This window comes from Tursiops truncatus, chromosome 5, assembly GCF_011762595.2.
Source record: "Tursiops truncatus isolate mTurTru1 chromosome 5, mTurTru1.mat.Y, whole genome shotgun sequence".
Lineage (NCBI taxonomy): Eukaryota > Metazoa > Chordata > Mammalia > Artiodactyla > Delphinidae > Tursiops > Tursiops truncatus.
The window spans coordinates 21,739,066-21,764,156 of NC_047038.1; the positions used below are offsets into that span (position 1 = coordinate 21,739,066).

General features: G+C 40.7%; 2 protein-coding genes across 13 annotated transcripts in view; one reads left to right on the forward strand and one right to left on the reverse strand.

The window, feature by feature from the left end:
• PDE5A (phosphodiesterase 5A) overlaps positions 1-25,091 on the forward strand; it is a 135,155-nt gene that overhangs the window by 97,683 nt on the left and 12,381 nt on the right. For all 3 annotated transcript variants that reach the window (XM_073804681.1, XM_019927875.3, XM_073804682.1), the window contains exons 12-16: positions 5,992-6,138; positions 10,819-10,944; positions 12,378-12,472; positions 20,631-20,718; positions 24,405-24,505. In XM_073804681.1, the coding sequence (XP_073660782.1) occupies positions 5,992-6,138; positions 10,819-10,944; positions 12,378-12,472; positions 20,631-20,718; positions 24,405-24,505 (557 nt within the window). The remainder of the gene's footprint in view (positions 1-5,991; positions 6,139-10,818; positions 10,945-12,377; positions 12,473-20,630; positions 20,719-24,404; positions 24,506-25,091) is intronic.
• The window catches only part of USP53 (ubiquitin specific peptidase 53), a 203,953-nt gene that overhangs the window by 26,444 nt on the left and 152,418 nt on the right, over positions 1-25,091 (reverse strand). For all 10 annotated transcript variants that reach the window (XM_073804914.1, XM_073804913.1, XM_073804909.1 and 7 more), the window contains one exon: positions 1,926-2,052. The gene's annotated coding sequence lies outside the window, so the exon portion shown is untranslated. The remainder of the gene's footprint in view (positions 1-1,925; positions 2,053-25,091) is intronic.

Below are 25,091 nucleotides of genomic sequence, written 5' to 3' on the forward strand. Positions count from 1 at the left end.
AACTTACAGGGCAGGATCGGATGGACAACAATTTGGAAGCATTCACAGCTGCACTCCACACCACCGAGGGGCCACTGGGACAATTTTATGGTTAATCTAGGGTATACAGGTATGTGCTTAGAAACAGGGAGTGCATTCCTAAGTCAAGATTTATGAATGGGTAGCTAGTCTCAGGGGCGCTGGGAATTCGTCAGTGAAGGTCTTCATCATTGTTTGGAGCTAACAGAGCATTGAGGCCACCTGGACCTAATGATTGTTAAAAATATCTATTAACTACAAAGCCCTTGATGACGGAGAAATGATTTACCATATAGTACAGTCCTGGGGAGGGTCAGTGGAAGGACAGGAGGAACTGTATGGGCCCAAGATGGTGTCAGTTATGCTAACAACCATACAAAAGTATGCACTCATTTTTGAATTAGCCAAAAAAGAACAACAGGTGGGTGGAAAACAGGTAGGAAGAAAAAAGCACCATGTGTTCTAAAATAAATGTAAACCTTTTGTTTGTGAAGTGTAACCAATTCTCTACTTGAGGGGAGTTATCTAGAGTTGACCATTTTAAGTAACATCCTACCCAGAGCTGCTAAAAAGTAGAAAACTTTTGGTCATTGCTTTCCCATCCTGAGTTTCCAGTGTTCTTGCAAATGAATCAATCAAAATTTAATGACACTTAAAACAAGCTGAAGCTGAGTGTTTTCAATTACAGTAGCGAAGTATTCATTGTGCAGATGAAAGAGGGAATTCAGCTATAAAAATTTTTTCAAAAGTAAATAAAGTGAATAATTGAACTGTAAGAGAAGAAGTCATAGTCTATAATTTATCCGTTGTGTCTCACTCAGCATGGTTCATTACTAATGTTTGTGTTATAGCTCTTTGCCAAATTAAAGTAAATATTATGAAGAACTGACTAGGTGCTTGATCATCACAAAAAGTTTTTCATTTATACATTCACATTTATCTATTTTATGTGGGTATTATATTAGGTGTTACAAATATAACAATAAGTAATCAATCTCTGTCCTCTTGGAACTTAAAGAATAGTGAAGGACTATATGTATAACTTAATTATATAATATTATATAATTATCAGAAAAAAAGCTATGACTGTAAAGTATAGGCATCATGAAATTATATACTATAGACATATTCTAGAGTGAATGGTTTGGGATATGTGTAGTTATCCACATCTTCTTAAATGTCTCAGTTCCATTCTTGGTGCCCCACTTGCTCCTGATCAATGCTCTAATGTTCACATAAGAGATACGGCGAGTCTGTGATTTCATCCTACACCGTCATTCAGCAGCCTACAGGATGAGATTGTGTGTGGGTTTCGAGATCTGGCTCACTGTGGAAACTTTCATGTAAGCCAGAATCAGAAAGCCACTAGGCCATCTCCTTCCAGAATCAACCATCGCAGCATATGTTGGGAGTGAGAAAGCTGCTGCCAGAACTGAAGTCTCCACAGCTGCATAACACGCTCTGGAACCACATTTTAGAAAAACGGGTTCCTCGTGTGGTAGGCACTGTGTTAGTTTGAAATTCAGGTATACCTCATTGAAGAAACCAGATTTCATCTGGAACCCTAGCTGAAAGGGAGTCAGGGAAATATATTTTTGAGCTTTCTTAACTCTTCAGAAAATGAAGGCTCACTAGGAAAAGGTTGAAATAGGTGTTATGTTAATGGAGTCTTGCTACAGTATCTACCACAGAGACCCGGAAGTGAAAGAGACAGCATTAATTAACCTTGAAAACAAATGGCAAAAACATAGACACCTCTCCCCACCTTGCATAAAAAAGTCAAATGATGGCAATTTCCAAAAACTCAATTTTTCATTTAGAGCATTATTGCAGTAAGTATAGAGGCTACCACGTACCCATGAAAAGCATAGTATCACCGTCACAGCTAAGGAGCACCATCCATTTACCTTAAATGGTGAGAGAGTCAGAGACGGAGCTTGGGCCTGTACAGGAAGGTCACTGGCAAGATTTAGATGCCACTCACAGGGTGGCCTTGGATTCCAAAGTGAGAAGGCAGTTATAGATCCTGGAGTCCTGTGGACACAGAGATAAATGAAACCTTAGAGACAACCCCCTCATTTTACAGGTGAGAAAATGGGCAGAGGTTGAACATCTTGTTCAGGGTGACAGAGTCAGTGGGGCATCGGGACTAGAACCCCTAATAGCAAACATTCCTTTACCGTGTGCTTCACCTTGCTTTCAGGTTTCTCTTTTTATGATCATTATCTAATGCCAAATGCAGATGTGGTAGCTGATCTAGGATAATGCCGGCTGGTGATCAGTTTATTATATAGATCCTCATCAGTCAGAGGGTACTCAGAACAGCTGTTTTTAATTAACGATCACTGAGCAGTTAAAGTATTTTTATAGCTCTGAATACTGCTTCCTTTAACCCAATCCAGTCCTACTCCCAAGGATATGTCCAGTTCCACCCTTAGTGAATTTCACTTCCAGAGTTTTGTTTTGTTTTGTTTAATTTTTGCAAGAATGGTGAAAAGGGATCAAGACTTTAGAAAAAAGAGTCATAAAAAAGGAACTTGAATGAAGAATTTCCTCTAAAGAGTCACGAGAGGTAACTAGTTTCTTTATGAGTTTGAGTGGCAGATATAATTAAAGAACTCAGAAGAAAAATGACTTTGTACTACCAAACGGTTTGCCAGGTTGAATCTTTAACCCAGGGAGCTTTGTATCTTCTTTATATCCCGTATTTGGTTAATTTGACACAAATTAGAACTCCCAACCCTAGAAAGGCTTAACTATATTCAGATGAAGCACTAAAATATCTAATTGCTATTGCCTGAGAATTCACAGGCACTGTGCTTTCATGTGGGGAAATAAGCAGTATTGTGCAGTATTAGGTGGTATCATAGTTCCAGAAGTTCGAATTGGATTAGTCAACCATAATACATATACACATTTATAGCTTTACAGAATCTATAAAATATGTTACTTGTTTGTCTTCAACATCATGATGCAATAAGTTATATTATCCCCCAAAGAAAAACAAAGTCAGAAGTCTCACTTTGCAAATTCTAACAAATCAAACGGTCAGTGAAGGAAGCTATAAAAATCCAGAACTGTATATACATAACCTCTCCCAGAAATACCACATATTTTTTCCCTGCTATTAGTAAGATGTAGACTATTTCGTTTTATAAAATGGTAAGTTAGAATGACAGGCAATATGTTTTACTTAAAATCCCCTTTATCCCAAGCCCTTTCAGGGCAGACAGAAAGTTGAATTCTCTTGTGATGGTCAGAGAAGCAGTTTACGAGAGCTTTAAATGATGTGTGACTTTCTCATGGCTTATTAGCAATCGATCCCAAGAATTCCGAACCTCTGTATCACTGACCAGAAGGTTCTGAAGGAAAATGTCTGCACATCCCCCCAGGTCAGCTTAGAAAGGTTGAGTCGTGGTGTGACGTGGCTGAACAAGCAGAAGAGAAGCGTCTTTGCTCTCAGGAGAGAGCGGTCGGGAGTTAGAGTGTATAATGGGGCGAGGCACAAGCCATGTTGGCCGTCTTCATCCCGTTGTGTTTAGAATATCCGTTGTGGAAGGAAAGAGGGAAAACTTCCTGCTCTAAGAATAATGATGCCCTAAGGAACAAACATCTGTTCTCTTGTGCAATGTTTAAGGGAAGCAGCTGTCATCTGCTCTGAGTTAAAAGGTGGGCCTTCTCCCACCTCCACACTTCCCCGGTCCCCTCAAGCTGTCTGCTTCGTCTCGATGTTGGAGGCTGGTGTAAACAGCGCTACCCTTTCTCGGTGCATTTTCAGCCCTCCTTTCTTCCCCTAGTTCAGCCCACGCATTAGCCTGTCGAATTGACTGAACAGAAGGCGTATTTCCTCGTGAATTTTGGGCTTGGGCAAAAGAGTCTTGGTTTGGAGTATGAAGAGGGTGACATTCTTTTAAAGTTTAATCAGGTCTGGTATATGTAAGTAAAACACGAGGGTCCCGATGAGCAGAGAATGTGCGTGCGCCCTCAGGCTGGTAGGGAAAGTTCTAGATTGCTCCATAAAGTTTTAGTAGTTTTGACCTTTTTACTTCATAAAAGATGGAGGGAAGGCAGAGAAGTGATATACCAGATTCTCAGAAGAAATTTAAGGGGTTTGGAGGGAATCAAGGAAAAAACATTGGAAAGAACCTGGTTTTCTTCCCTCTGCCCCACACCAAGTTAAAGCCTCTTTTCATCACGTCAATCTCAGCCACATCTGGCTAAGGCAGTTACAGTGCTGGCAGAGTGAATAGTCAAGGGGATGGAGAAGTGGGGTTCTTACAAGTTCTCATGCCGGCAGGGGCGCGGCAGGAAATCTAGGAGAGAAGCCTGACAGCTTTGCTCAGTATGAGGGAGCCGGGGGGCCTCGGCTGTGGCCAGCATTGCTTCATGGGAATTGGGGCTCAACGTGGCCGGATTTTCCAGGAGACGCCAGAAATCCTGTTTTATTGTTATAACTCTCCCAATTTTTAAATAGTATAACAAATTCGGTAGTTTTTAAAAAATATTCAGTACCAAACCAAACGAATTGGAATGCATTTGCCAGGTCTGCTAGTTTTCTAACTCAAGTTAATGGGCTCCACTCTCCTAAGAAGTTTTGGGACCTTAAAACCAGAACTTATAACTCAAATTAAGTGAAGGGAATAAGATTTTCCCCCTTCCATTCATTTAATAAATATTCATATTAACAAATATCAAAACTGTATCCATCAGTAGACACAATGGATACAAAGATGTGTAAGGTACAGCCCCACCTGTCAGTCGCAGTGTATTTAGGAGACAGATAAACAAGAAATTACATTATAGTGAACTTCGTGTAATTAAACAGGTATTCCCAAGGTGGGATTAGCTCTGAAGGGCATTTAACTCTTCTTTGGATGGGAACTGTGTCTTAAGTCCTCTAGTTAAAGAAAGTAGGAGAAGCAGGAGGTAAAAGGAACATTGATTTAAAAAATAAAAAGAGCAAGGTGTATTTGAAGAAATTGCAAGTGTTTTACTACAATTAAATGACTAACAAATCAAAACTGAGGATGTTAATTAAAACACAGATCCCCCTCCAAAACACCAGTTTCTTAACCCATCCCAGACCTACTGAATCAGAATCACTAATTCTATTTTTTTTTTTTTTTTTTTTTGCGGTATGCGGGGCTCTCACTGTCGTGGCCTCTCCCGTTGCGGAGCACAGGCTCCGGACGCGCAGGCTCAGCGGCCATGGCTCACGGGCGCAGCCGCTCCGTGGCATGTGGGATCCTCCCGGACCGGGGCACGAACCCGTGTCCCCTGCATCGGCAGGCGGACTCCCAACCACTGCGCCACCAGGGAAGCCCACTAATTCTATTTTTAATAGGCACCCTAGGTGATTCTTGTGGTCAGGCTTGAGTAAAGTAGGTTCTGTTAGTCTCTAGATTAGAGATTGTGTCAAATCTGAGAGCAGCATAATCTGTCTGCACTGGAAGCCAGGCTCCAGTCCTTACCTGGCTGTGCTACCATGGGTAAGGAAGTGTTCATCCACGCTCACGTTTCTGTACTTGAACAATGGAGCCAGAGGATCGATTTCATAAGGTTGTCTTGAGGATTAAATGTAAAATGCTTAGAACATTATCATTATCCTGCTCACCACTTATCCTCTGGGACGGGGCCCATAATTACTCAATAAGTATCTGTTGAACGAATAACACTGAGGAGGTATAAAGGGGCAGGATCACTGGAGTCCTTAGTTCTGCCTGCTGTTCTAGGTACAGTTACCCTCTCTCCTCCACCTGGCCTACCTGGAACCATATTAGTTACCCACATGTGGCTCAGTTTAAAAAAAAAAAAAAGGAGTAACTTCTACATTAAAAGATTTCTAGTATATGACATTAAAAGGAAAAAAAATAAACACAGTGTGCTATTTCCCCATAGCAAAGCAAGAAAACTTTGTGAATCACTGCTGCTTTAACAGCTTTATCTCACTTTCTTCTTCTCCCCTTACCTAAGGCTGCCATGGTACCATCTGCCCAGACACTTAAAATCACCGACTTCAGCTTCAGTGACTTTGAGCTGTCTGACCTGGAAACGGCACTGTGCACAATCCGAATGTTCACTGACCTCAACCTTGTGCAGAACTTCCAGATGAAACATGAGGTAGGAATGCAGTGGTGTCCTCTGGAAAGCGTGTGTGTGTGTGTGTGTGTGTGTGTGTGTGTGTGTAAGGGAGAGAATTAGTTTTGGACACTAGTATGGAATAAGGATTTTTAAGTTTCAGAGATTCATATACTGTCACCTAATGCATACCCAGCGTGTTTAAAGAAAAGTTATCAACCATTAAAAAGACATGTATTGGGTTCCCACATGTATCGAGCACCAGGTTGAAGAATAGGGGAGAATATTCCCAACAGTGAGAGCAGCGTGTGCAAAGGCAGGATGACAGAAAGCGGGGTTGGAGGCATGGAGCACTGGAGAGGGGCTGAGAAAAGCAACCAAGAAGCAGATTCTGTAGAACCTTGTACACTATTCAGAGGAATTTGGATTTTATCCTGAAAACAATGGTGAGTCACTGAGGAATTTTAAGTAGGGAAGTAACGTGATCTGATTGTGGAGGTTACGATAACACAGTAGAAAGAAGGACCAAAACAGAGTGAACTCCTTTGGAAGTGAGGGAGTGAAGAGGTTGATGTGAAGCCAAGCTCTTGGTTCAAACAGGGTCACCCATATGGAGTGAAGATGAAAACTGATTTTAACCCCCGTCGATTACCTTATTCGCCTCTCAGAAAATAGCAAGACTGAAATCAATACCTTCTAATACCAGTTGGGAGATATCAGGGAATTCTATTCTGTTTCATAATGGCTACGTGTATCTCATCAAAGAATAAGGGAGAATAGAAAGGCCGATATGAAAAAAAAAAAATCAGTAATTTGCCTTTAAAACTACTTTTTTTCCAGTCAGTTGAATGTCTAGTCTCCTCGTACAGATTTCCTATCTGGAAATGTAAATACCTTGAAGGCCTCCACTATCCAGCAATCCATTCATTCATAAAATGAATATTTATTAACGGTAAGCAGTGTATCCTGTACTGTGCTAGGTACACATTTCAGTGATGATTCGTCCCTGCTCTCAAAGCCTCACTGAGGCATGAAAACTGAGGGCTAATATAGCTAAGGTTAATACAGTGTCATTTCTGGTATTACTGGGGGCCCGAATCTAGCTCTTTCTTTAATTTAACCGGTTTATATTACTCTTGGGTGAAAACAAAGACCAACTGTCTGTAGACTCTTCTCTAGTAATACTTCACTCCTATAAGAGCGTGTTGATTAAGAGATCATATCATTTAATTATTTTAAGAAGCTCTCAAGAAAGGTTCTTTGGTTGTTATTGTCCCTATTTTACAAATGAAGAAATTGACATAGCATGGTGGAGGAGAAAGTTCATGGATTTTGAGTCATAGCTCGACTAGTGATTACCTCTGACTTCTTTGGGCAGTTAATCTCTCACATTCTCAGTTTTGTAATCTGTTCATTGGGAATAGTGGTACGACCTCCCCAGCGGGAGTCCTGTGAGAATTACACATGCATCTGTGAGATTGTCTATTTGCATGCATGTGTATGTGTGCACCCTTGTATATTTCGATTAACACACAGGTGTAGAGTACATGTCAGTTATCCCTTCCTTAGACCAAATTTGACCATGGTTATATTTCCCTATCAGATTTCTCTGTGGTAGGTTATAGGGCTCATTTTAAAAAGCCTCTTCTATTAATGGAATGAAGATCTCATTTAGAGCCAGAAGTTCTAAACGCAAATCTCAGTTCTGCTTCTTGCTAGTCACGGAACTTCTAAACCTAGATAGCGGCTCAAATCCCTTTCCATTCCTGAGATCGCCCATACTTTACACTAGTGCTGATTCTGTTGAAAGGGCCTGGACAGAACAGGAATATGATCCTTGTACCTATTTATGAAATTCTTATATAAGTTGATTTATTTCTTATTTCTTAAAAACATAAGCTTTTAGATAGCATTTGAGTGTTGGGTATGAAGATAGTCACTGAGAATTTCTTTTACAGTCTTTTATTTTTACCTTTCCTTGAATGTTTATCCATTAGGCAGATATTTCTCCTCGATGTCTCATTCATCTACTCTCATTTTCTGTTTGAATAACTCCTATTCTAATTCCGGCCAACATCAACACGAACATTGCTATTATTCTGGTTGGCCTTCCTGCCTTAGTGACTCTTCTGGTTTTGTTTATTTGAGATATTATTGTCACTGTACATTTCAGATATAATTTTAGGATGATAAAATTAAAATGTGACTGCTAGAGAGGATGTTAAGCACCATGAAGTGCCCCGACAAAGAATATTTCCTACTGAAAGTTATGTCCGATCTTCCTGTCTCTGCTTGGCTTCCAAATCTTGAGTTACTCTCCTATAATTCTTGCTGAGCTCTGAAGCAGATTCTTCAACCCTACTCCAACAAATCTGCGTGTGCTGTACTTGTTTTCCTTGACCTTCTGTCTTTTACGTGTCGTTCCTCCCCTGAATGGACAGGATGGCTCCACTTCCAAGTCTGCTCCAAGTATGTTGTGCCACAACATACTCTTCCTCAGAGCCTGACTTAAAAACCTCTGTTTCTGGGAGAACCCTAGGATTGACTTCATGCCACTTGGAATGCTATTGACAGTTTATAAATTTGTGCTCTCATTTTTATGTGAATTTATTTCCTTTATATGTGTGCTTTTGTTACTTTCACTCACTACTGATTGAAATTCTTGAAGGCAGGAGCTAAGCTGTGTTTTTTCTTTCTTCGCTTTCTCCCATAGCATCTTAAGGACGCCGTGCAGGACTTAGGGAGCCTAATGTTGGAGACTGATTCAGTGTATTGAGCATGCTCCCTAGGGTCTTCCAAACTGCACATAATTACTCAGTAGTCCTGTGCAAAAGACTGGACTACAGATTTGAACACGCCAGGCATATCCACCAAGCATTAAGCAGGTCTGACCATAATTTTCCTAAACGCTGTTAAGAACATTTGATAACAGAATCCAAAACTGTACTTGAATCTAGTTACTAATGAGATACAGTTGGGTATCCATTGGGTTACCTAGTTCAGTAGGCCCATTTCCATAGAAGCAGTATAGGGAGTTCCCTGGCGGTCCAGTGGTTAGGACTCAGCGTTTTCACTGCCATGGCCCGGGTTTAATCCCTGTTCGGGGAACTGAGATCCCACAAGCCACGCAGTGTGGCCAGATAATAAAAAGAAGCAGAATAGAGTAGTCCATCAGGAATTAGGTTTCATAAAGTCATTTTGGTCATTATTTCACATTATATGCATAAGTGCCTATTTAATTGTATCTACAGATTTATGATTAGTAAAGAGATATGTCCATAGGTTAAATTTCTGGGTTTTCCTGCTTATTTTCCTTGACTCTTTAATTAATCGCCAGTAATTTTCCATGACACTTCACTTTCTAAGCATATCAAAGAAAATTAATTGCTCTTACTTAAAATTCTCCTAATTAGATAAATCTATCATCTTCGGGGCCGACTTTGTTGAGAAATGGTCATGCTGCAGTGTACTTCAGGTTAGCACGTCAACCTTAGGCATACGGAAATCCTCTGGGAAATATGGTTACTCGGGGGTGAAAGAGCTAGGGGACATTTGGGTTCTTTTTATCAGAATTCCCTGTGAACTGCGTCATAGAACAGGAACAAAGAGACCTGAAAAGAAAAGGGAGGATATGAAAGCATTGATTTTTCTGCCAAATCCTCTATAAACAATTTCTACCAACAAAGAAGAAACCTTGTTTTTGGCCTACTTTTGCAGCCAATCAAACTGTGTTGAATACTGTTAAAGCAACATTCGTTTCCCTGGTACTTTTTCTATTCCCCAGGGCAATGCCCTTTGTGTTTGAAATATCTCCAGTGATACACGTAGGGAGAAGCACATATTTATTTTTAGAGATCCCCAAAAGTATAGTAAATCATTCAGTATTGAAGAGAGGCAGACTCTGATGCTAACACAAACACAAAATTATCAAGCTTACAGCCCATGAGTCCCTGGGGATTTTACTGAATACACCACTAAGGAGTTGAATTAAACCCAGCTTGTGAGATTTTTCTGAAATCTATCCTTTTTTTCCCCATCTTTTAAAATATGTGTATAACACACACACACACACACGCGCGCGCGCGCGCCAGGGCTTTATGTTGCATATATTATTTTTTGTTAATTACTTCTTGGTAACCAAGCAGTAACTCTGCCTGAATATTTAAGCATAGTTTAAAAGGGACAAAGATTGGGACTTGGAGCTCCAGTTTGTCCTTGGACATGTGCTGTGTGCCTTGCCCCCAAGCCATCCCCAGAGCCTCACACCATTACTTTTGCAGACATACAGAATGGGAGCATGAGAAGAACTGGAGACTGGCTGCTTGCATGGCTCCCTGAGAGTGAATTCATGCACGTGTGACTGCCTACTTGGACTCTCCTAATGGATGACACATGGACATAATATCTTTTAAAAAGCTAGTCTGTGCCCTACCCATGACAAAAGTACCTTTCTTCGAGCTGCCTTGCATTTCACATCTAATTTAGTTAGCACGGTGGTTTGCATGGTAGGCTCTGAAGTCAGACTGCTGAGGTTATAAGCACTGTGACCTTGGGCAAGTCTCTGAATGTCACTTTCCTCATCTGTACAATAATCAAAATGGTAGTGCCTCCCTCAGAGTCCCGGGAGTTAGATGTAAATGCTTTGTACATTGCGTGAAGATTAATAAATGTGTGATAAATGTCAGCAGTTATTTTTACTACTTAACGCTTTATTTCCTAAAGGTTCTTTGCAGGTGGATTTTAAGTGTTAAGAAGAACTATCGGAAGAATGTTGCCTATCATAATTGGAGACATGCCTTTAATACAGCTCAGTGCATGTTTGCCGCACTAAAAGCAGGCAAAATTCAGGTACTTCTTAGAGCCATTTATATATTTAAGACATTTTGTTGCTTTGCTGCAAGAATACAGCATATTCTTTCAAGTGTTTTTTTAATGTGCACTAATGACGATTGAGAATAATATTTAATGCCACTTACAAAATAAATTACATTTTGTTAATTAAGGAAGACTGGTATGGCAAAATAATTTCTAATTTTCTTTCATATATAATATATATGGCCTATTTTTAAAAATCTTTAAAATAGCTTCATGTTAAACTTAATAGCCTTTGGGCAAATAAATGCTTCCTTCAGAAGAAAACTCTACAATATAAGAAAAGTATCAAATTTCTCATGTTCACATTCAACCTGCTCCATAGTAGAATTCCTCAAAAACCACTCAGGTCCTGAACTTGGCTCCATAGATGAGTCCAGGGTTCTCTGTCACATTTTCTCTGGAGCACTCTGTTAATTTTATAAGTACTATTTCATGGAAACGGTTTTGGTTTCATATACATTGACCAGAGACTGTTTACAGGAAGATCAATGCAGAAAACGTTCAAGTAATTCGTTCTTTTCTGGGCCAAATTTTTCATATCTCTGTCCTTAGATTCTAACTTCAGTGGGAATCGACAAGTTATTCTATGTCAGTGATTCCAGGCATACATCATAAAACTGTTTTTAATTCAGAGCTTCCATGCTCTTTTTTATTTAATAAATTCTAAAAATGTTATTCTCTGTCTCTACTTTCATAGAGTGCACATTTTAGCTGGCTAGAGCTAAAAAAAGTGATTGTTGTCCAAGAAGCCATATCAGATACCATAGCAGTACTTTCCTGCCATAGCAAACATTTATAAGAAATAGGGTGGAGCTTCCCTGGTGGCGCAGTGGTTGAGAATCTGCCTGCCAATGCAGGGGACACAGGTTCGAGCCCTGGTCTGGGAAGATCCCACATGCCGCAGAGCAACTAGGCCCGTGAGCCACTACTACTGAGCCTGCGCGTCTGGAGCCTGTGCTCCGCAACGAGAGGCCGCGATAGTGAGAGGCCCGCGCACCGCGATGAAGAGAGTGGACCCCGCATGCCACAACTAGAGAAAGCCCTCGCACAGAAAACGAAGACCCAACACAGCAAAAATAAGTTAATTAATTAATAAACTCCTACCCCCAACATCTTCTTTAAAAAGAAATATACATATATATATATATATATATAGACTATAGGTGGACAGGTTATTGATTATTTGAGGCATTTGAACTTTTTCGGTTGATAATGATAATCCCATTCTGAAAACAAAGTACGACTGATTGCCTGCAGAATAGGATTCTAGCGTGAGTCCTATGTGACTAGAAAGCACATATGTAAAGCACTAAGGAGAAAACCACGTGATTGGTGGAAAGAGGTGGTATAATGCGCTTTACCAAATTGTTCTTTCTCTTTCTTTCCTCTGCTCTTCGGTCGTGCAGAACAGGCTGACTGACCTGGAGATACTCGCACTGCTGATTGCTGCCTTAAGCCACGATTTGGATCACCGCGGTGTGAATAACTCTTACATACAGCGGTAAGGCATTCACCCCAGCAACAGAAGAGATTGTTTCTTTTAAATTGTAGTTTTAAAAGTAAAAGCCAAGCATAATTTGATGGTACAAAATTTCAGTTGGTCAAGGTCCCATAACATACTCTGGTTTTATTTAAGGGAAATGGAAAAAATAATGCAAGTCCAATATTGTGTTGGTAACATCTCTGGCCTGAAGTTCAAAAACTATTTATGTTGAGAATCTTGTTTCATTAGATAATTACCAAGCGTTTTGCTTTTGTTTATATACACCCAGCTTAGGAGCTTCATTGGAAAACTGTTAAGAGTAGATCAGAAAAGGTAGAATTTCACCCTGGAATAAAAGATAATATTTGAAAAGTGCTTAGCTCTATCCTAAGTACTTAGTAAATGCTGCCTAGAAAGAGGCTTTTGGTCTTAGCGAAGGCAGTGGAACACAGTGTTGGAGCCTTTGGGCTCTGGGGTCAGACTTGGATTCAAATCCTACCTCTGCCACAGAGTTCCTGTGTGACCATGGGCAGGACACTCCTCTCTCTACACCTCCATTTCCTGGCTTGTGAAATCGAGATAACAGCATTCCTACCTCATAGGGTTCATATAAGTTTTAAGACATAACACACATCACTACCAGGTAGAATGCCTGGTACATATCTAAGTGTTAAATAAATCTTAGGAGCTGAAGCCTGCATTTTGGCTGATGTTGCGAGTAAGATACTAACTCTTCAGACAAGCTTTTCAGGCTCCCTTCTGAACCACGCTTAAGTAACATTTGCAATGACAAATGAGATAATAAAGGTGATATCACTTTTCATCAGATTTTTGAGCCACTGTGACATTTTTATTTTCTTGAAGCAAGTTAGTTGAAAGGCATACGTTTTAATGGTGAAATCTCTTACTACAGAGCATTTTTAAGGTATGCAAGTGATTCAACTAAAGCATAGATCTCTCTAGGAAATTCCACATGTCTGATATCTTGAGGGAATTTCAGAAAGCTCTCTAATCACATTCCCTTTATCTAAATACAGTAAACGGAAAACTTCATGTAAAAAGAATTGTAGCGATGTAGCAACCGTGTCCTCTGCTGACCTTTGATGGGAAAAGATAGCAAGCTCTTGCCTGACTATCAGAGGCTTGCTGTCTCCTCTTTAAAGTCTAATGTTTTGGAGAACTGACTGGGTGACATGTCCTTTGTACCCTGTGCTTTGTCATGTGATTGTGGTCCTGAGCCTCCCATCAACACAGGAGTAATTATGGAAGGAAACAACGACGTGAAAAGATTCACAGCGCAGAGTCAAGCACGGCCTAAGGATGAGAGCCAGCGGTGCTGCCTTCTCTTCCTGCCTCAGCACTGAACACCATATCATTGGGATATGGGTTATTAGTGTGTGGATTGCCGTACTGCCCTGCTCTGGAGTGAAAAAAGCCACTAAGCTATTTTTTCCTTTGTTTATTTAAAAATAATTACCCGGAAAAACATCTGGAGAAACGTCATCCTCTCTTTGAAAAAAAAAAAAAGTCCTGGGAAAAAGTCAGACCACACAATCTTGCTTTCACATACACCGCAGAGCAGACTTACACTAAGTAATAATAACTTTTAAAAAAATTAAAGGAGTTTCAGAGATATTTATTTCTTCCTACATCCTTGTGGTTTGAGTAAAGGAAACCAAGAATTTCCCAGGGATGTTTCTTTTTTTCCTTTCCCTAGTGGTAAACGAGTGATACCTCCAGTAGGATTTTCTTAACCAGGGGACTCTTTGGAGACTAAGAGTATCAGAAACATTTCCATATAAAGAACTAACTTCTAAAAAGGTGTACTGTGTCCAGACCTCATCAGATATTCAAACACTCTATAGAGAAAACCAAAGCAGTAAGACACAAAAGTAAAAGTAATATATCAGAAAGACAAAAAAGCCCTCATATGGTAGCAAAGTTAGAAACTGAACTCTGTCATTTGTGCTTGTTGAACATCTTTTCAGAAAATTAAATTGAAGTGAGATTTTCCTTGTTTAGGAAACTGTGTTTCGATTCAGTATCTGATTCTTTGATTCCTTCTTGGCCTAGGAAGATTGCCATTGTGAAGAGCGCTTCAAGTACACCAGTGAAATCTTTGAGAGAAGAGTTCACTGCTTGTGCTTTCTTCTCCCACATGGGTGGATGGAGGCAAGAGTGATTCCAGATAGTTGTTGAATTATTCTTTTAAAAACAGGCAGTCATAGGAACAAAATGGCTGAAGCGCAGACATCTGCTTATGTAGAGAAGTTTCCCCACGTTAGGCCTGCCGTCAGTATAAGAGGACTCTTGTAGATGCATTTATTTGGTTAGAGTCAGGATTGGTGTTTTATAAATACAGTGAAATTATCCTACATTTTAGGCAAAGAGATAATGTGCAGTTACTGGGGCCTGGTACTTTGCTAGGCAGAAAGAGAGCTATAAAAGTATAAAATTCGGCTTCTGTTATCAAGGAATTTGCAGTTTCATGAAACAATGGTGATTAATGCCAGAAAGTATCTAGTAAGTCCTGTGTTGTTTGATAACGTGGGCTATAAGTGGTCAGTAGAGGAGACTGACGACGATCAGTGTAGCCCATCCTTACTGTTAATGGAGGAGGTGAGACTGCAGCCGGATCTCTGAAGTGTGTAGGATTTGGAGAGGGGAGAGCATGAAGGTACTCCAGGAACACCGTGAAGTGGGCATATTCATGGAACAGACATGATGGCTAGTCTGAGTGGTCAGAAGGCTCACTGACTAGGGATGGAAAGTAAGAGGATGAACAAGTGGAAGTTAGAAGACCCTTCCGAGGGAGAGCTGGAAAACCAAGCCGTGCATTTTATATTCGGCGTAGTGAAAAGACAAGGAGCCATTGCTGCAGTGGGTAATGAAGGCATTGTTTAGGAAGAAAAGTCTGTAAGTAAGGTACAAGGTAAATGGGTAATAATTAGAACCACAGAGTTCCAGCCAGAAAGCTGTTAGGTAGGGGAAGCCAGGTGTATGTGAACATCACATATTAGCTAGAGAAAGGAAGAGACTGAAGGAGAAAATTGTGTAAATATTGAACAGCTAGTTATATGCAGGAACGAAGGGATAAAATCATGACTCTGGGTCCAAGAAATTAACAATGATGGTGCCACTGACAACAATGAAGAACTGAGAAGTGTGTATGCATGTGTGTGTCCTTTGGGAGGGAGGATGGAGGGGAAAGGAGTTTTGGCAATGAGGAGAAAGTAATACATAGTATGGAGGTTAGAAGAGGTAAAATGACCAAATGAATGTTTTTTTCAAGATTAGAGATTCAGCAAAATCAATAAAAAATTTCCTGGTACCGACAATCAGATCATGTATAGTTGTCCTGGAAGAACTTGCCCTGTACCATGGTCCTCTCTGCTCTGTGACAGAGGAACAGGAGTGAGCTAAGGTCGTGAATAGGCACGGTGGTAACAGGGTCAGCAGGCTCCTAGAGGCTTAAAAGAGCAGTAAAGACAGCACAGGAATCACAATTTGTGAAGTTCACACTGAGGAGAGTCTTTTTTAGCCAGTGAGATCATCCTTGGTAAGGTCGGAGGGCTTGAGAGACTAGAGATCTGAATATGAATAAAGTGCAAGTTCAGTTAGTCGCTAATAATAATAGTAATAATAATAATAGAAGCTAACACTTAATATAGGTCTTATCCCATGGCATTTGGAACTCCTCCTAGCACTTATGTACATGAGCTCATTTGGTCCTTAGACGACCACGCAGGAGCTGTGATGGTTATGGTGCAAATTTGAATCCTGACTCCTCTCACCTTGTGACCTTGGGCAAGTCATTTAAACTCCCTCTCTATGTTTCCTTCTCTGTATAGTAGAATAATGACAGTGCCTGTCTCACAGGGTTTCTTGTAAGGATTAAGGAGTATAAGTAGATGTAAAGTGCTTGGAACAGTACCTGGCACAGACTACATGCTCAACACGTTTTAGCTATTTTCACAGGGGGATACTGTTAAGGAGAGATGGGAGTTGAAGATCTTGCTTTTTTTTCCCCAGGGAGGGACAGGGAGTAGCAAAGAGACTATGCCTGGTAGCAGCTAGGAGCTGTGGAACAAAGAAGGGACTGTCTATTGTTGATGTGAAAAAAGGGCAATCAGCAGAGTCAAGAAGGTCCAAGAACTGGGGTCACAAGGTCAAATGAATCATCAACTTGAATATCTGTGATCACAGAGAATAGGAACATAAAATAACCCCTGACTCATAGAAGGCAATAGTGATGATTTGCATAGAAATTGTGAAGTTAAGAATTAAATGGGTTGGGACTTCCCTGGTGGCGCAGTGGTTGGGAATCCGCCTGCCAATGCAGGGGACATGGGTTCGATCCCTGGTCCAGGAAGATGCCACATGCCGCGGAGCAACTAAGCCACAACTACTGAGCCCGCATGCTGCAACTGCTGACGTCCGTGCACCTAAAGCACGTGCTCTGCAACGAGAAGCCACTGCAATGAGAAGCAACAAAGAGTAGCCCCCCGCTCACTGCAACTAGAGAAAAGCCCGTGTGCAGCAACAAAGACCCAATGCAGCCAAAAAATAAAAAAAAAATTTTTTTAATGCCAAATTTAAAAATAAATAAATACATTACCAAAAAAAAAAGAATTAAATGGGTTGACAAAGAGTAGCTAAGAGATTTGAGCCCAGAGCAATATATATGGATGAGAAGCCAGATTAAGGACCGTTGTCAGAATCAGTGAAAAGGAGTACTGTGCTGGGGTGGCTGTGTTTTTCTCACAGAACTTTCATTTTCTATTGATTTCTAAGGTTCTGTACTCCTGAGACATTGGTTTGATTTCTGCATTGGCATCCTTACGCCACTCTCAGAGATGGACCAACAACTGCAGGACAAGAGGAGATGCAGGGAGGGCGTGCTAGCCCATGACTGCTCACTGACGTGTGGGAATAACCCAGCAGCAGGAGTGGTTTAATGGGTCCTTGTGACACACCCTCAAATAAAGAGGCAACGAAGCCTTGTGTTTGAAAGAGTAAAAAGTAGCAGGATATAGAATGCATTGGTTTCCATGAATATCTTTGTAAATGGAAAATTTGGGGAATTTGTCACCCTTTCATTGATTCATAAATCCATATTTTTAGAAGTAAAGGCAAACACATAATTTGCATTCATCTATCTCACAAGCCAAGAATTTTCTCTAATGTGAAACCGTCCTTTCTGCACTGTCTAAAAATGTAATGTGAGTTAGAAGTTTTAAACATGTCTGTGTTATATCCACCTAATCGCATTTCTAGTCCAGCTTCTAACTGGGTTGGTGAGTGGATACTGTGTGCAGAGTGCTGTGGGTCACAAGCCAGTGTGATGCAGTGAAAAGGATGCATGTGAATCCCGGCTCTGCCTTTTCTGTTGACCTTGAACAAGTTAGATAATCTCTCTGTACCTTTGGTCATCTAAAAAACAAATGCTAAAATGCCAGTTTTAGAGGTCTCAGCCTGGGTCACCCAGGAGGCACAGCCTGAGACAAAAGCTGGCGTGCATATAGCTTATTAGCGCGTGCGATCCCAGGGAGCAGGAATGCAGGCCTGGGAGTGGGAAACAGAGAAGGGAAAGCCAGGAGAAGGACGAGGTATCCAGCTGTCCACCCATGCAGGCAGCTGGTGCTCAGTCCCACCAGGCGCTTTTGAGAAGTCTTACGACATGAGACCCAGAACTGTTCGCAAAAGGACAGAGACTGCAGGGGGAGGGGCAGCTCCGCAGGCTGCCATACCCCACTGGTCACAGGGGACCTCCAGAGGCCTTAACTCCACACGCTCCAGGCTGAGTGAGTGTGAGTGCAGAGAGCCCTCCTGTGGGCAGAAGTGAGAGGTATTCTCGGCAGGCCAGGGCAGGCGCCTTCTGACGGGCTCCTCGTGCAGTTAGTTAGAGCAGGTGTGAAGCTGGACACTACATCAATGGCTGCAGTATGAGGTGGGACCGAAGATTCTGATGTGAGCTGAAGTGTCCTACAGAGGACTATTGTAAAAATTAAATGTAAACTACTTAGCACAGTGCTGGACATGGCATAGGCTCTCAGTAAATAGTAATTGGTAGAGTCGTTTTCCCTAATGATAACAAACTCAAAAGGAATACAGGCTAACAGGGTAACAGCAGAATAAAACTGATACTAAGCTAATACTGGATGTGCTTGGATTCCTCGTATAAACGACAATAACAGATACTCTAGAAGCTTTTCCTTTTCTAAGTGAAGGGAATGAAGAAGGCGGTAGCTGTACTGAAGTTGACTTGAGCTTATCCGGTCTGAGTGATGAGAAAATGCTATTGCCAAAATAGAGACTATAGAATACAGGCAGGATTTGGAGGGAGATCATCGATTCCGTTTATGCTAGGCCCTCTCTTATCCCGGGCCATCTCCCTGGAGCACCTCATCCACTCCTGTGGCTTGGATTTCCAAGCATGTTGATGTGATCCACATCTCTCTCTCCAGCCCAGACCCGAGTTCAGACTGTTATACCCATTTGGTTGTACCTCAGGCACCTTAAAATTAATAGATCCAGCACTCAACTAGTCCATCTTCCCCTCCTTCATCCCCCATCTCTAATCATCTTCTCCCTTTTTTCCTATGTCAGAAATGACAAAGCAGAAGCTTAGCCTCCATACTTTCCCCCTTCATCTCCCGCATCCCCACTAGCTCCCAACATCAGGATTCATTGCCAACTCCTAACTAATCTACCTCCTAAGCAGCTCTTTTTATTTGGGATTCCACCACTGTAACCCAAGCTGTCTCTTACCTGGGTTACTAGAATGGTTTCCCACTAGTCTCCTAACTAAATCCCGGTAGTCTCCATGCATCTCCAGTCTTGGTTCCAGCAGATTTATCTTTTCTTACAAATCTGCTCATTTTAGTCCCTCCATTGCCTTCCCACTGTCCAGTGATAAGCACAGTATCTGACCCACGGTACAACTCACTAAATACGGAAGGAACAAAGAAGACAAGGCAGGAGTTCACTTGGGAAAGGTTACAACAACAAAACATGGCAGTTTGGAAGTCAGCAATATCCGTGGTGGGTTAAACACTAGTAGATGAGATCACCCATTCTCTTACCTTTATTTTCGTTTTACTGTTTTTGTTTTTCCCTTAAGCTTCTCTCACTCCAACTCATTTTTTCCTGTGTTACATTTCTTGTCTTGGGTAGGTTCTCTATCTTCAGCAAATTAAGTGCAAAGTAAAAGAATGATTCATGTACTAGTACAGAGGAATAACAAATCAATTGTGTTATCTAACACTTGCGTCGTGCTTTACAATTCATAAACCCCTGTCGTATTAATTCAAGAAACAGAGACTTTCAGGAGCTATAACTTTCTGTCTTCCTTTTAAAGAACAAAGAGTGCAAATGGTGCTTTATGTTCACATGTGAAGGGTCATGAGAAATAGGTGGAGGACTCTGCTTGTCATGCTTTAGAACTTGATTTGTGACTCTGTTACATATAATGAATTGACTATAATATTCCTCCCCTCACTTCACTCAGCCGAATGGTCTTTACCATTTTCCCCAAGTTCATTTTAGAGCACCGCCAGGATGTCCTGCATTGAAATAACCTGGATCCCACGCTGGGAACTTTTTCTGACTCAGCTGTCTCCTTCCTTCCTCCAGAAGGGGATGTGCACCCACTGTCCCCCATTTCCTTGCCTCCCATCACTCACACCTCAGCTAATTCCATCTCAGTTGACTCTTTTCTTATATACAGGCACACATAGGGATGCTGACCTTCAGCCTTATTTCAGAAGAAAGGCTTGCATGGAAATTTATTTCAGATTTTAAATTAATTGCACTTTTGAAACTGGAAACTATTATTGGCACAGCTATTTCAGGGATTTTTTTTTGTGTGTAGAGAAAGTAATCCTTTGTCCTTATTCCTTCTACTATTTTAATAAATATTAAAACCAATCAAATTGTTCATACTTTGAACCGGCATCAGTTAACATTGGTATTTGAAAACAGTTTGACTCTTTATATGTATTTCCCAGAGATTCCCTCACTCTTCTTAGCAAAAGGAGAGAAAATTGTTAGCTGGATTAATTTTTGTGAAGTAGCCTCTTTTTCAGTTAACCAATAATAAGGAGAAATTGATAACTGATATACTGGGGAAACTGATAATTTTTTTAAACTTTCTTCCTTGCTTCAACAAACCCAGAAGTGAACACCCCCTTGCTCAGCTCTACTGCCATTCGATCATGGAGCATCATCATTTTGACCAGTGCCTGATGATCCTTAATAGCCCTGTAAGTACCTAATTTATGGTTGTAGAATTTTAACAGAGCACTTTATAAATTCAGTTTTATTTTTAAGTTTTGGATTTATTCCCAGCAACATAAATTCTTGAGCATGCTTTATTCCTTTTTGGGTAAGAAAGGCAAAGCCAAAACATTTGAGATCTTCGCAGCCTCACTTCTCTAGAAACCAAAACTGTCTAAATGTTGCCTGAAAAGGGAAAACTGGTTACTCACCTCCATTTGGTTATTCCAAATTAGAAACAAACAAAACTGGTATTTTATGGCTCTCAGTTCTGTTTTTGTTTTTGTCAAATGAAGTGGTTTATAGTACTCTCAAAGGTTTTCTTTCATAAGGCAGTACCTTTTCCTCTTTTTATGGAAACTTTTGACCACTAATAAACATTTTCATTAAGGAATAAAGCTATTCAACAATTTGGCTAAATGAATATTTATCAATGTAAGAAAGCATATAGTATGTTACTCTAGTCATATTTTTGTTAAGGAAAATAAGGTTTAAATGATATATGCCAAAATGTTCGCAACGGCTTTGTCTAGTTAAACTATTAATATTTTTTTTATTTTCTGGTTTTGATTTGTTGTTCATTATTCACATTACCCATTGTATGCGTGTATTACCTTTATAAGAAGAAAACAGTGAAAGTTGTAGACGATTACGTTGAACAAGCACAAACGCATGGTATATAATTTTAAAGCAATTTTACCTCCATCTCTTTACATTTGCCCAGTGGCACTAGTTCTTCCCTGAGCCCCAGAAAACACAGGTGGCCCATGACTTTTGTGGTCACTCTTTGATAAGTTTTACCCTCTAGTTACTACTTCAGGTCCTAAAATATAGCATACAGTTCTCAATTTAGAAACCAAAATGTGCAGCCCTATGTAGTAGTCCAGATGTGGGGCTTGATTTAGTTTCAGGTTCTCTCTTCCCACCCTGGTTGGCTCCTTTCATCCCTCCCTTATGTTTCTTCTGACTCCTTCCTCACCCCCAAACCCCCATGTCCCTTCCTACTCCCCCAGACTTGGAGAATAGGAAACAAGAGACTGGTAGTGTGATGAGTGTCCCCCTGTTTGTGCCTGGTAGGTGTTTAAACCTAGTTCTTTTCTTACGAGTAATTCCATGATCCTGGCCGAGCGCCTTAACTGTGTGGCTTTTCCACTGACGTCGCCTTAATATGAGTGATCGTCTCTGTCCAGTTTATCACCTTACGGCTCCTTCCTCAGCTCCCGGAACTCTGATTGTTGGCTTTCAGCTCCTTTCTGCTAAGGTTCTTTTGCCTTCTTTGTGGTCCTCTTGAACAGGACAGGACTTAAACCAACCCCATGCCTCCAAAACTCAGAGAAGGCAGCCCGTCCTGTTCAGTAGCAACCTCTCCTTCACTGCTGCATCAGAGCATCTAGCCAGCCTGTGTCTTGCCTTGTAGATTTTTCAGACAGGAATCAGACACAAGGGTACTGGAGCCCACCCCACCCAGCAGACTCCAGCAGGCATACGCCGCGACTTCAAGCCACTCTCTCTTACTTGAGTGAAGGGGAACGCAATCGCACCTGTTGGTGCGGGTGAAGGGATAAGAGTTATGTGGCCAGTTTGGGCACCTCCTTATAAATTCTGCACATGCTCTAGTACAGACTGCTACAGATGTGACTGTTTAACGTGAATTAGCTGATGTATGATTGGGAGGTAGGGGAATGATGTCAGTAAAATGTATAAGTTGTACTGTTTCATGAACAAGTTCTCTTGGGTGAGGTGCTAGAATTATGGGAGTTGAATTTTGACCTTCAGCAAGGAAGGAAGAAGCCCTCTGCTTGGCTCCTGCATGAGCAACCCTTTCGGTTCTGTTTTAGGAATATTGAAAATGGGCACTTAGCCCTGAGGCGCTCTCCCTCGCCTTGGGCTGCTCTGGGCCCACGGGAAGGAGGTTGCTCTTCCTTCAGCACCTCCCTTAGTACAGCCCCATTGTCTCCGCCATCCGTCTCCGCCATCCAGTTCCCCCTGTGCTGCCTCTGGGCTTCCACAAACCACCATTTCCACTCAGCTGTTTCTGTGCTTCTTTAATGTCCTCAGAGGCAGCCCCTAGACTCGCTAGCCTGGCCTGTCCAAGTTACCTCCAGAGGTGCCAGTTCTTGATTTGGTTTGTGCTCTGGTTATAAAGTCACATAGGCTTTGAGTGGTCTGCCCTAACACTGTTTCTCCCAAAAACCATGTTATTTTTAGTGTGGGGTTTTTCCGAACTGAGACTTCTCAGGAATGTGTGTGTCGAGTTATAGCAGCAACATCTGTACCTTCATTGGAATTTGCTGTCTTTGCCCTTCAGCTCAAACTTCATTTTAATATCCTATTTAGTTTTAAACAAAATATGCTAACCTTTTAAAAAAAAAAACGTATTTTACAGTATGCCTATCATAGCTCTCTCTGTTATTAGATAACATAAAACTTATGTAATATATTATTACTTAACATAAAAGGAATCTGGTTGTATATATGGCTGGCCTCACATTATAAGGCCCATCTATATTCTGTCTTTGTAAGCACCAATACACAAGAATTTACAGCCTTTGTTTTTGGAAGGGAAAATAAAAATACAATACCAAAAGACATTTCTACTTTTCCACTTGAAATAGTTTTGTCTTAAAATAAATAAAAGTATCAGAATATAGTTTTGTTTTGCCCAGAATCTAAAGTGGCTTAATATTTAAAAATAATGTTTCTTGTGTAATCACAGATTCATTAATTAGACGTATACCACAATTTCAGCATCAGTTATCCTCTAACCAATGTTTGAACCTGGCTCAGCAGTTTCCTTTCTTCAGAACAAATCCTTTACCTCCAGACCCTATTGCTAAGCTTCTGGGTTTTTTTCTCAGCCCTGAGGTTTAGGAAGCACATCTGACTCAATTTACAGATGTTGTTTTGAGTATATTCTGGGTACCCAAGGTATGTTTTACTTAGTTCAAGATTAGAGAGTCACTGTGCTTTAAATTACAGGCAAGAAATAAAAAATGATTACATAGCAAAAACTTTAGATAACTTGCACATGGATTAGCCACCTTTGAAATAGTCCTTATAGATGTTTCAACTCTTGCTTTCTTTATACCACCAGTAAGCACATCATTGCTCACACCCTCTACCCATCTGTATTGGCATGTTCCTGAGGAATACACACTGTTCTCAATATGAAGTTAAAATTATATGAATCTGCACCAGAAATGTTATTGGATTTATTACAGAAGCCATAGAGAAATGATTTTTAAAATAATCAATTGTTTACAATTTCCTCACCCTGTTCTTCACATCTATTAATACAGTTTTTGATTTTTCAAACTTTTACTTGTTCTCAGATCACAGCAGTTAGCCTGCCCAAAGGAAAAAGGTATATAATTATTAGATTTGGGGCCTGGACTAAAGCCTAAGGAGTAGAAGAGTTGGAGAAACATGCATACTTCGGCCCATGAACCACCATGAAGCTGTTTTTTCTTGTATGACAAGGCGATGAGGGTGGGTGCATAGAGAGGAAACATTATTTCACGGTATTTACTTTATGTAAGCAGGTGTCCTCTATCTTCCTGAGTTCAGAATACTAGGCATGTGTTTAAGAGATGTGACTATTTTTTCAGATTTTGTTCTTATCAGCAGCTTCTCCAGGTGGAATGCTAATGATGGTTTTCTTTTTTTTATAAAGGGCAATCAGATTCTCAGTGGCCTCTCCATTGACGAATATAAGACCACGCTGAAAATAATCAAGCAAGCTATTTTAGCTACAGACCTAGCACTGTACATTAAGTAAGTTTTAAGAAATATGTTGATAAATAGGTCTTGGATGTGTTTGCATTGTTTCAAACTTGAAAAATCCACACTGAGGTATTTTTAGATTATAAGGACAAATGTCCTGGCAAAGCTGTCTATCAAACTATGGAGCAGTTTCTCAAAGGAAGCCAGAAAAGTCTACTTCTTCTGCTTACTCAATGCTATAGAAATTACAGAATACAGAGTTATTTCTGATGTTTGTCTCTGAAATAAGGCGCAAAGCAAATAACCATCTCAAGGTCATTCCAAGCTGGGTTGGCCAACCTAAAGATTATGTAGGCCATTTGCTTTTCCTCCTTTCCTTCTCTCCCCCAACTTCTGACCATTTCACAATTCCTTTATACTGTCATCCAAGCTTACGTGGGCTGGAAAAGGAGCTGAGTGCCAGACAAGTAAATTTTGTTTCTTTTTATTGGATTTTGGCAAAAGAAGGATATTAATGCAGAACTTTAATGAAGTTAGTGATTCAAAAATTAAAGTATGCATTAGAGTGTATTAGGGATGTAGGTATGTTTGCATCATTAAACTGCCTTTCTAAAAGCAAGGAAAGATGTTGCTGCCT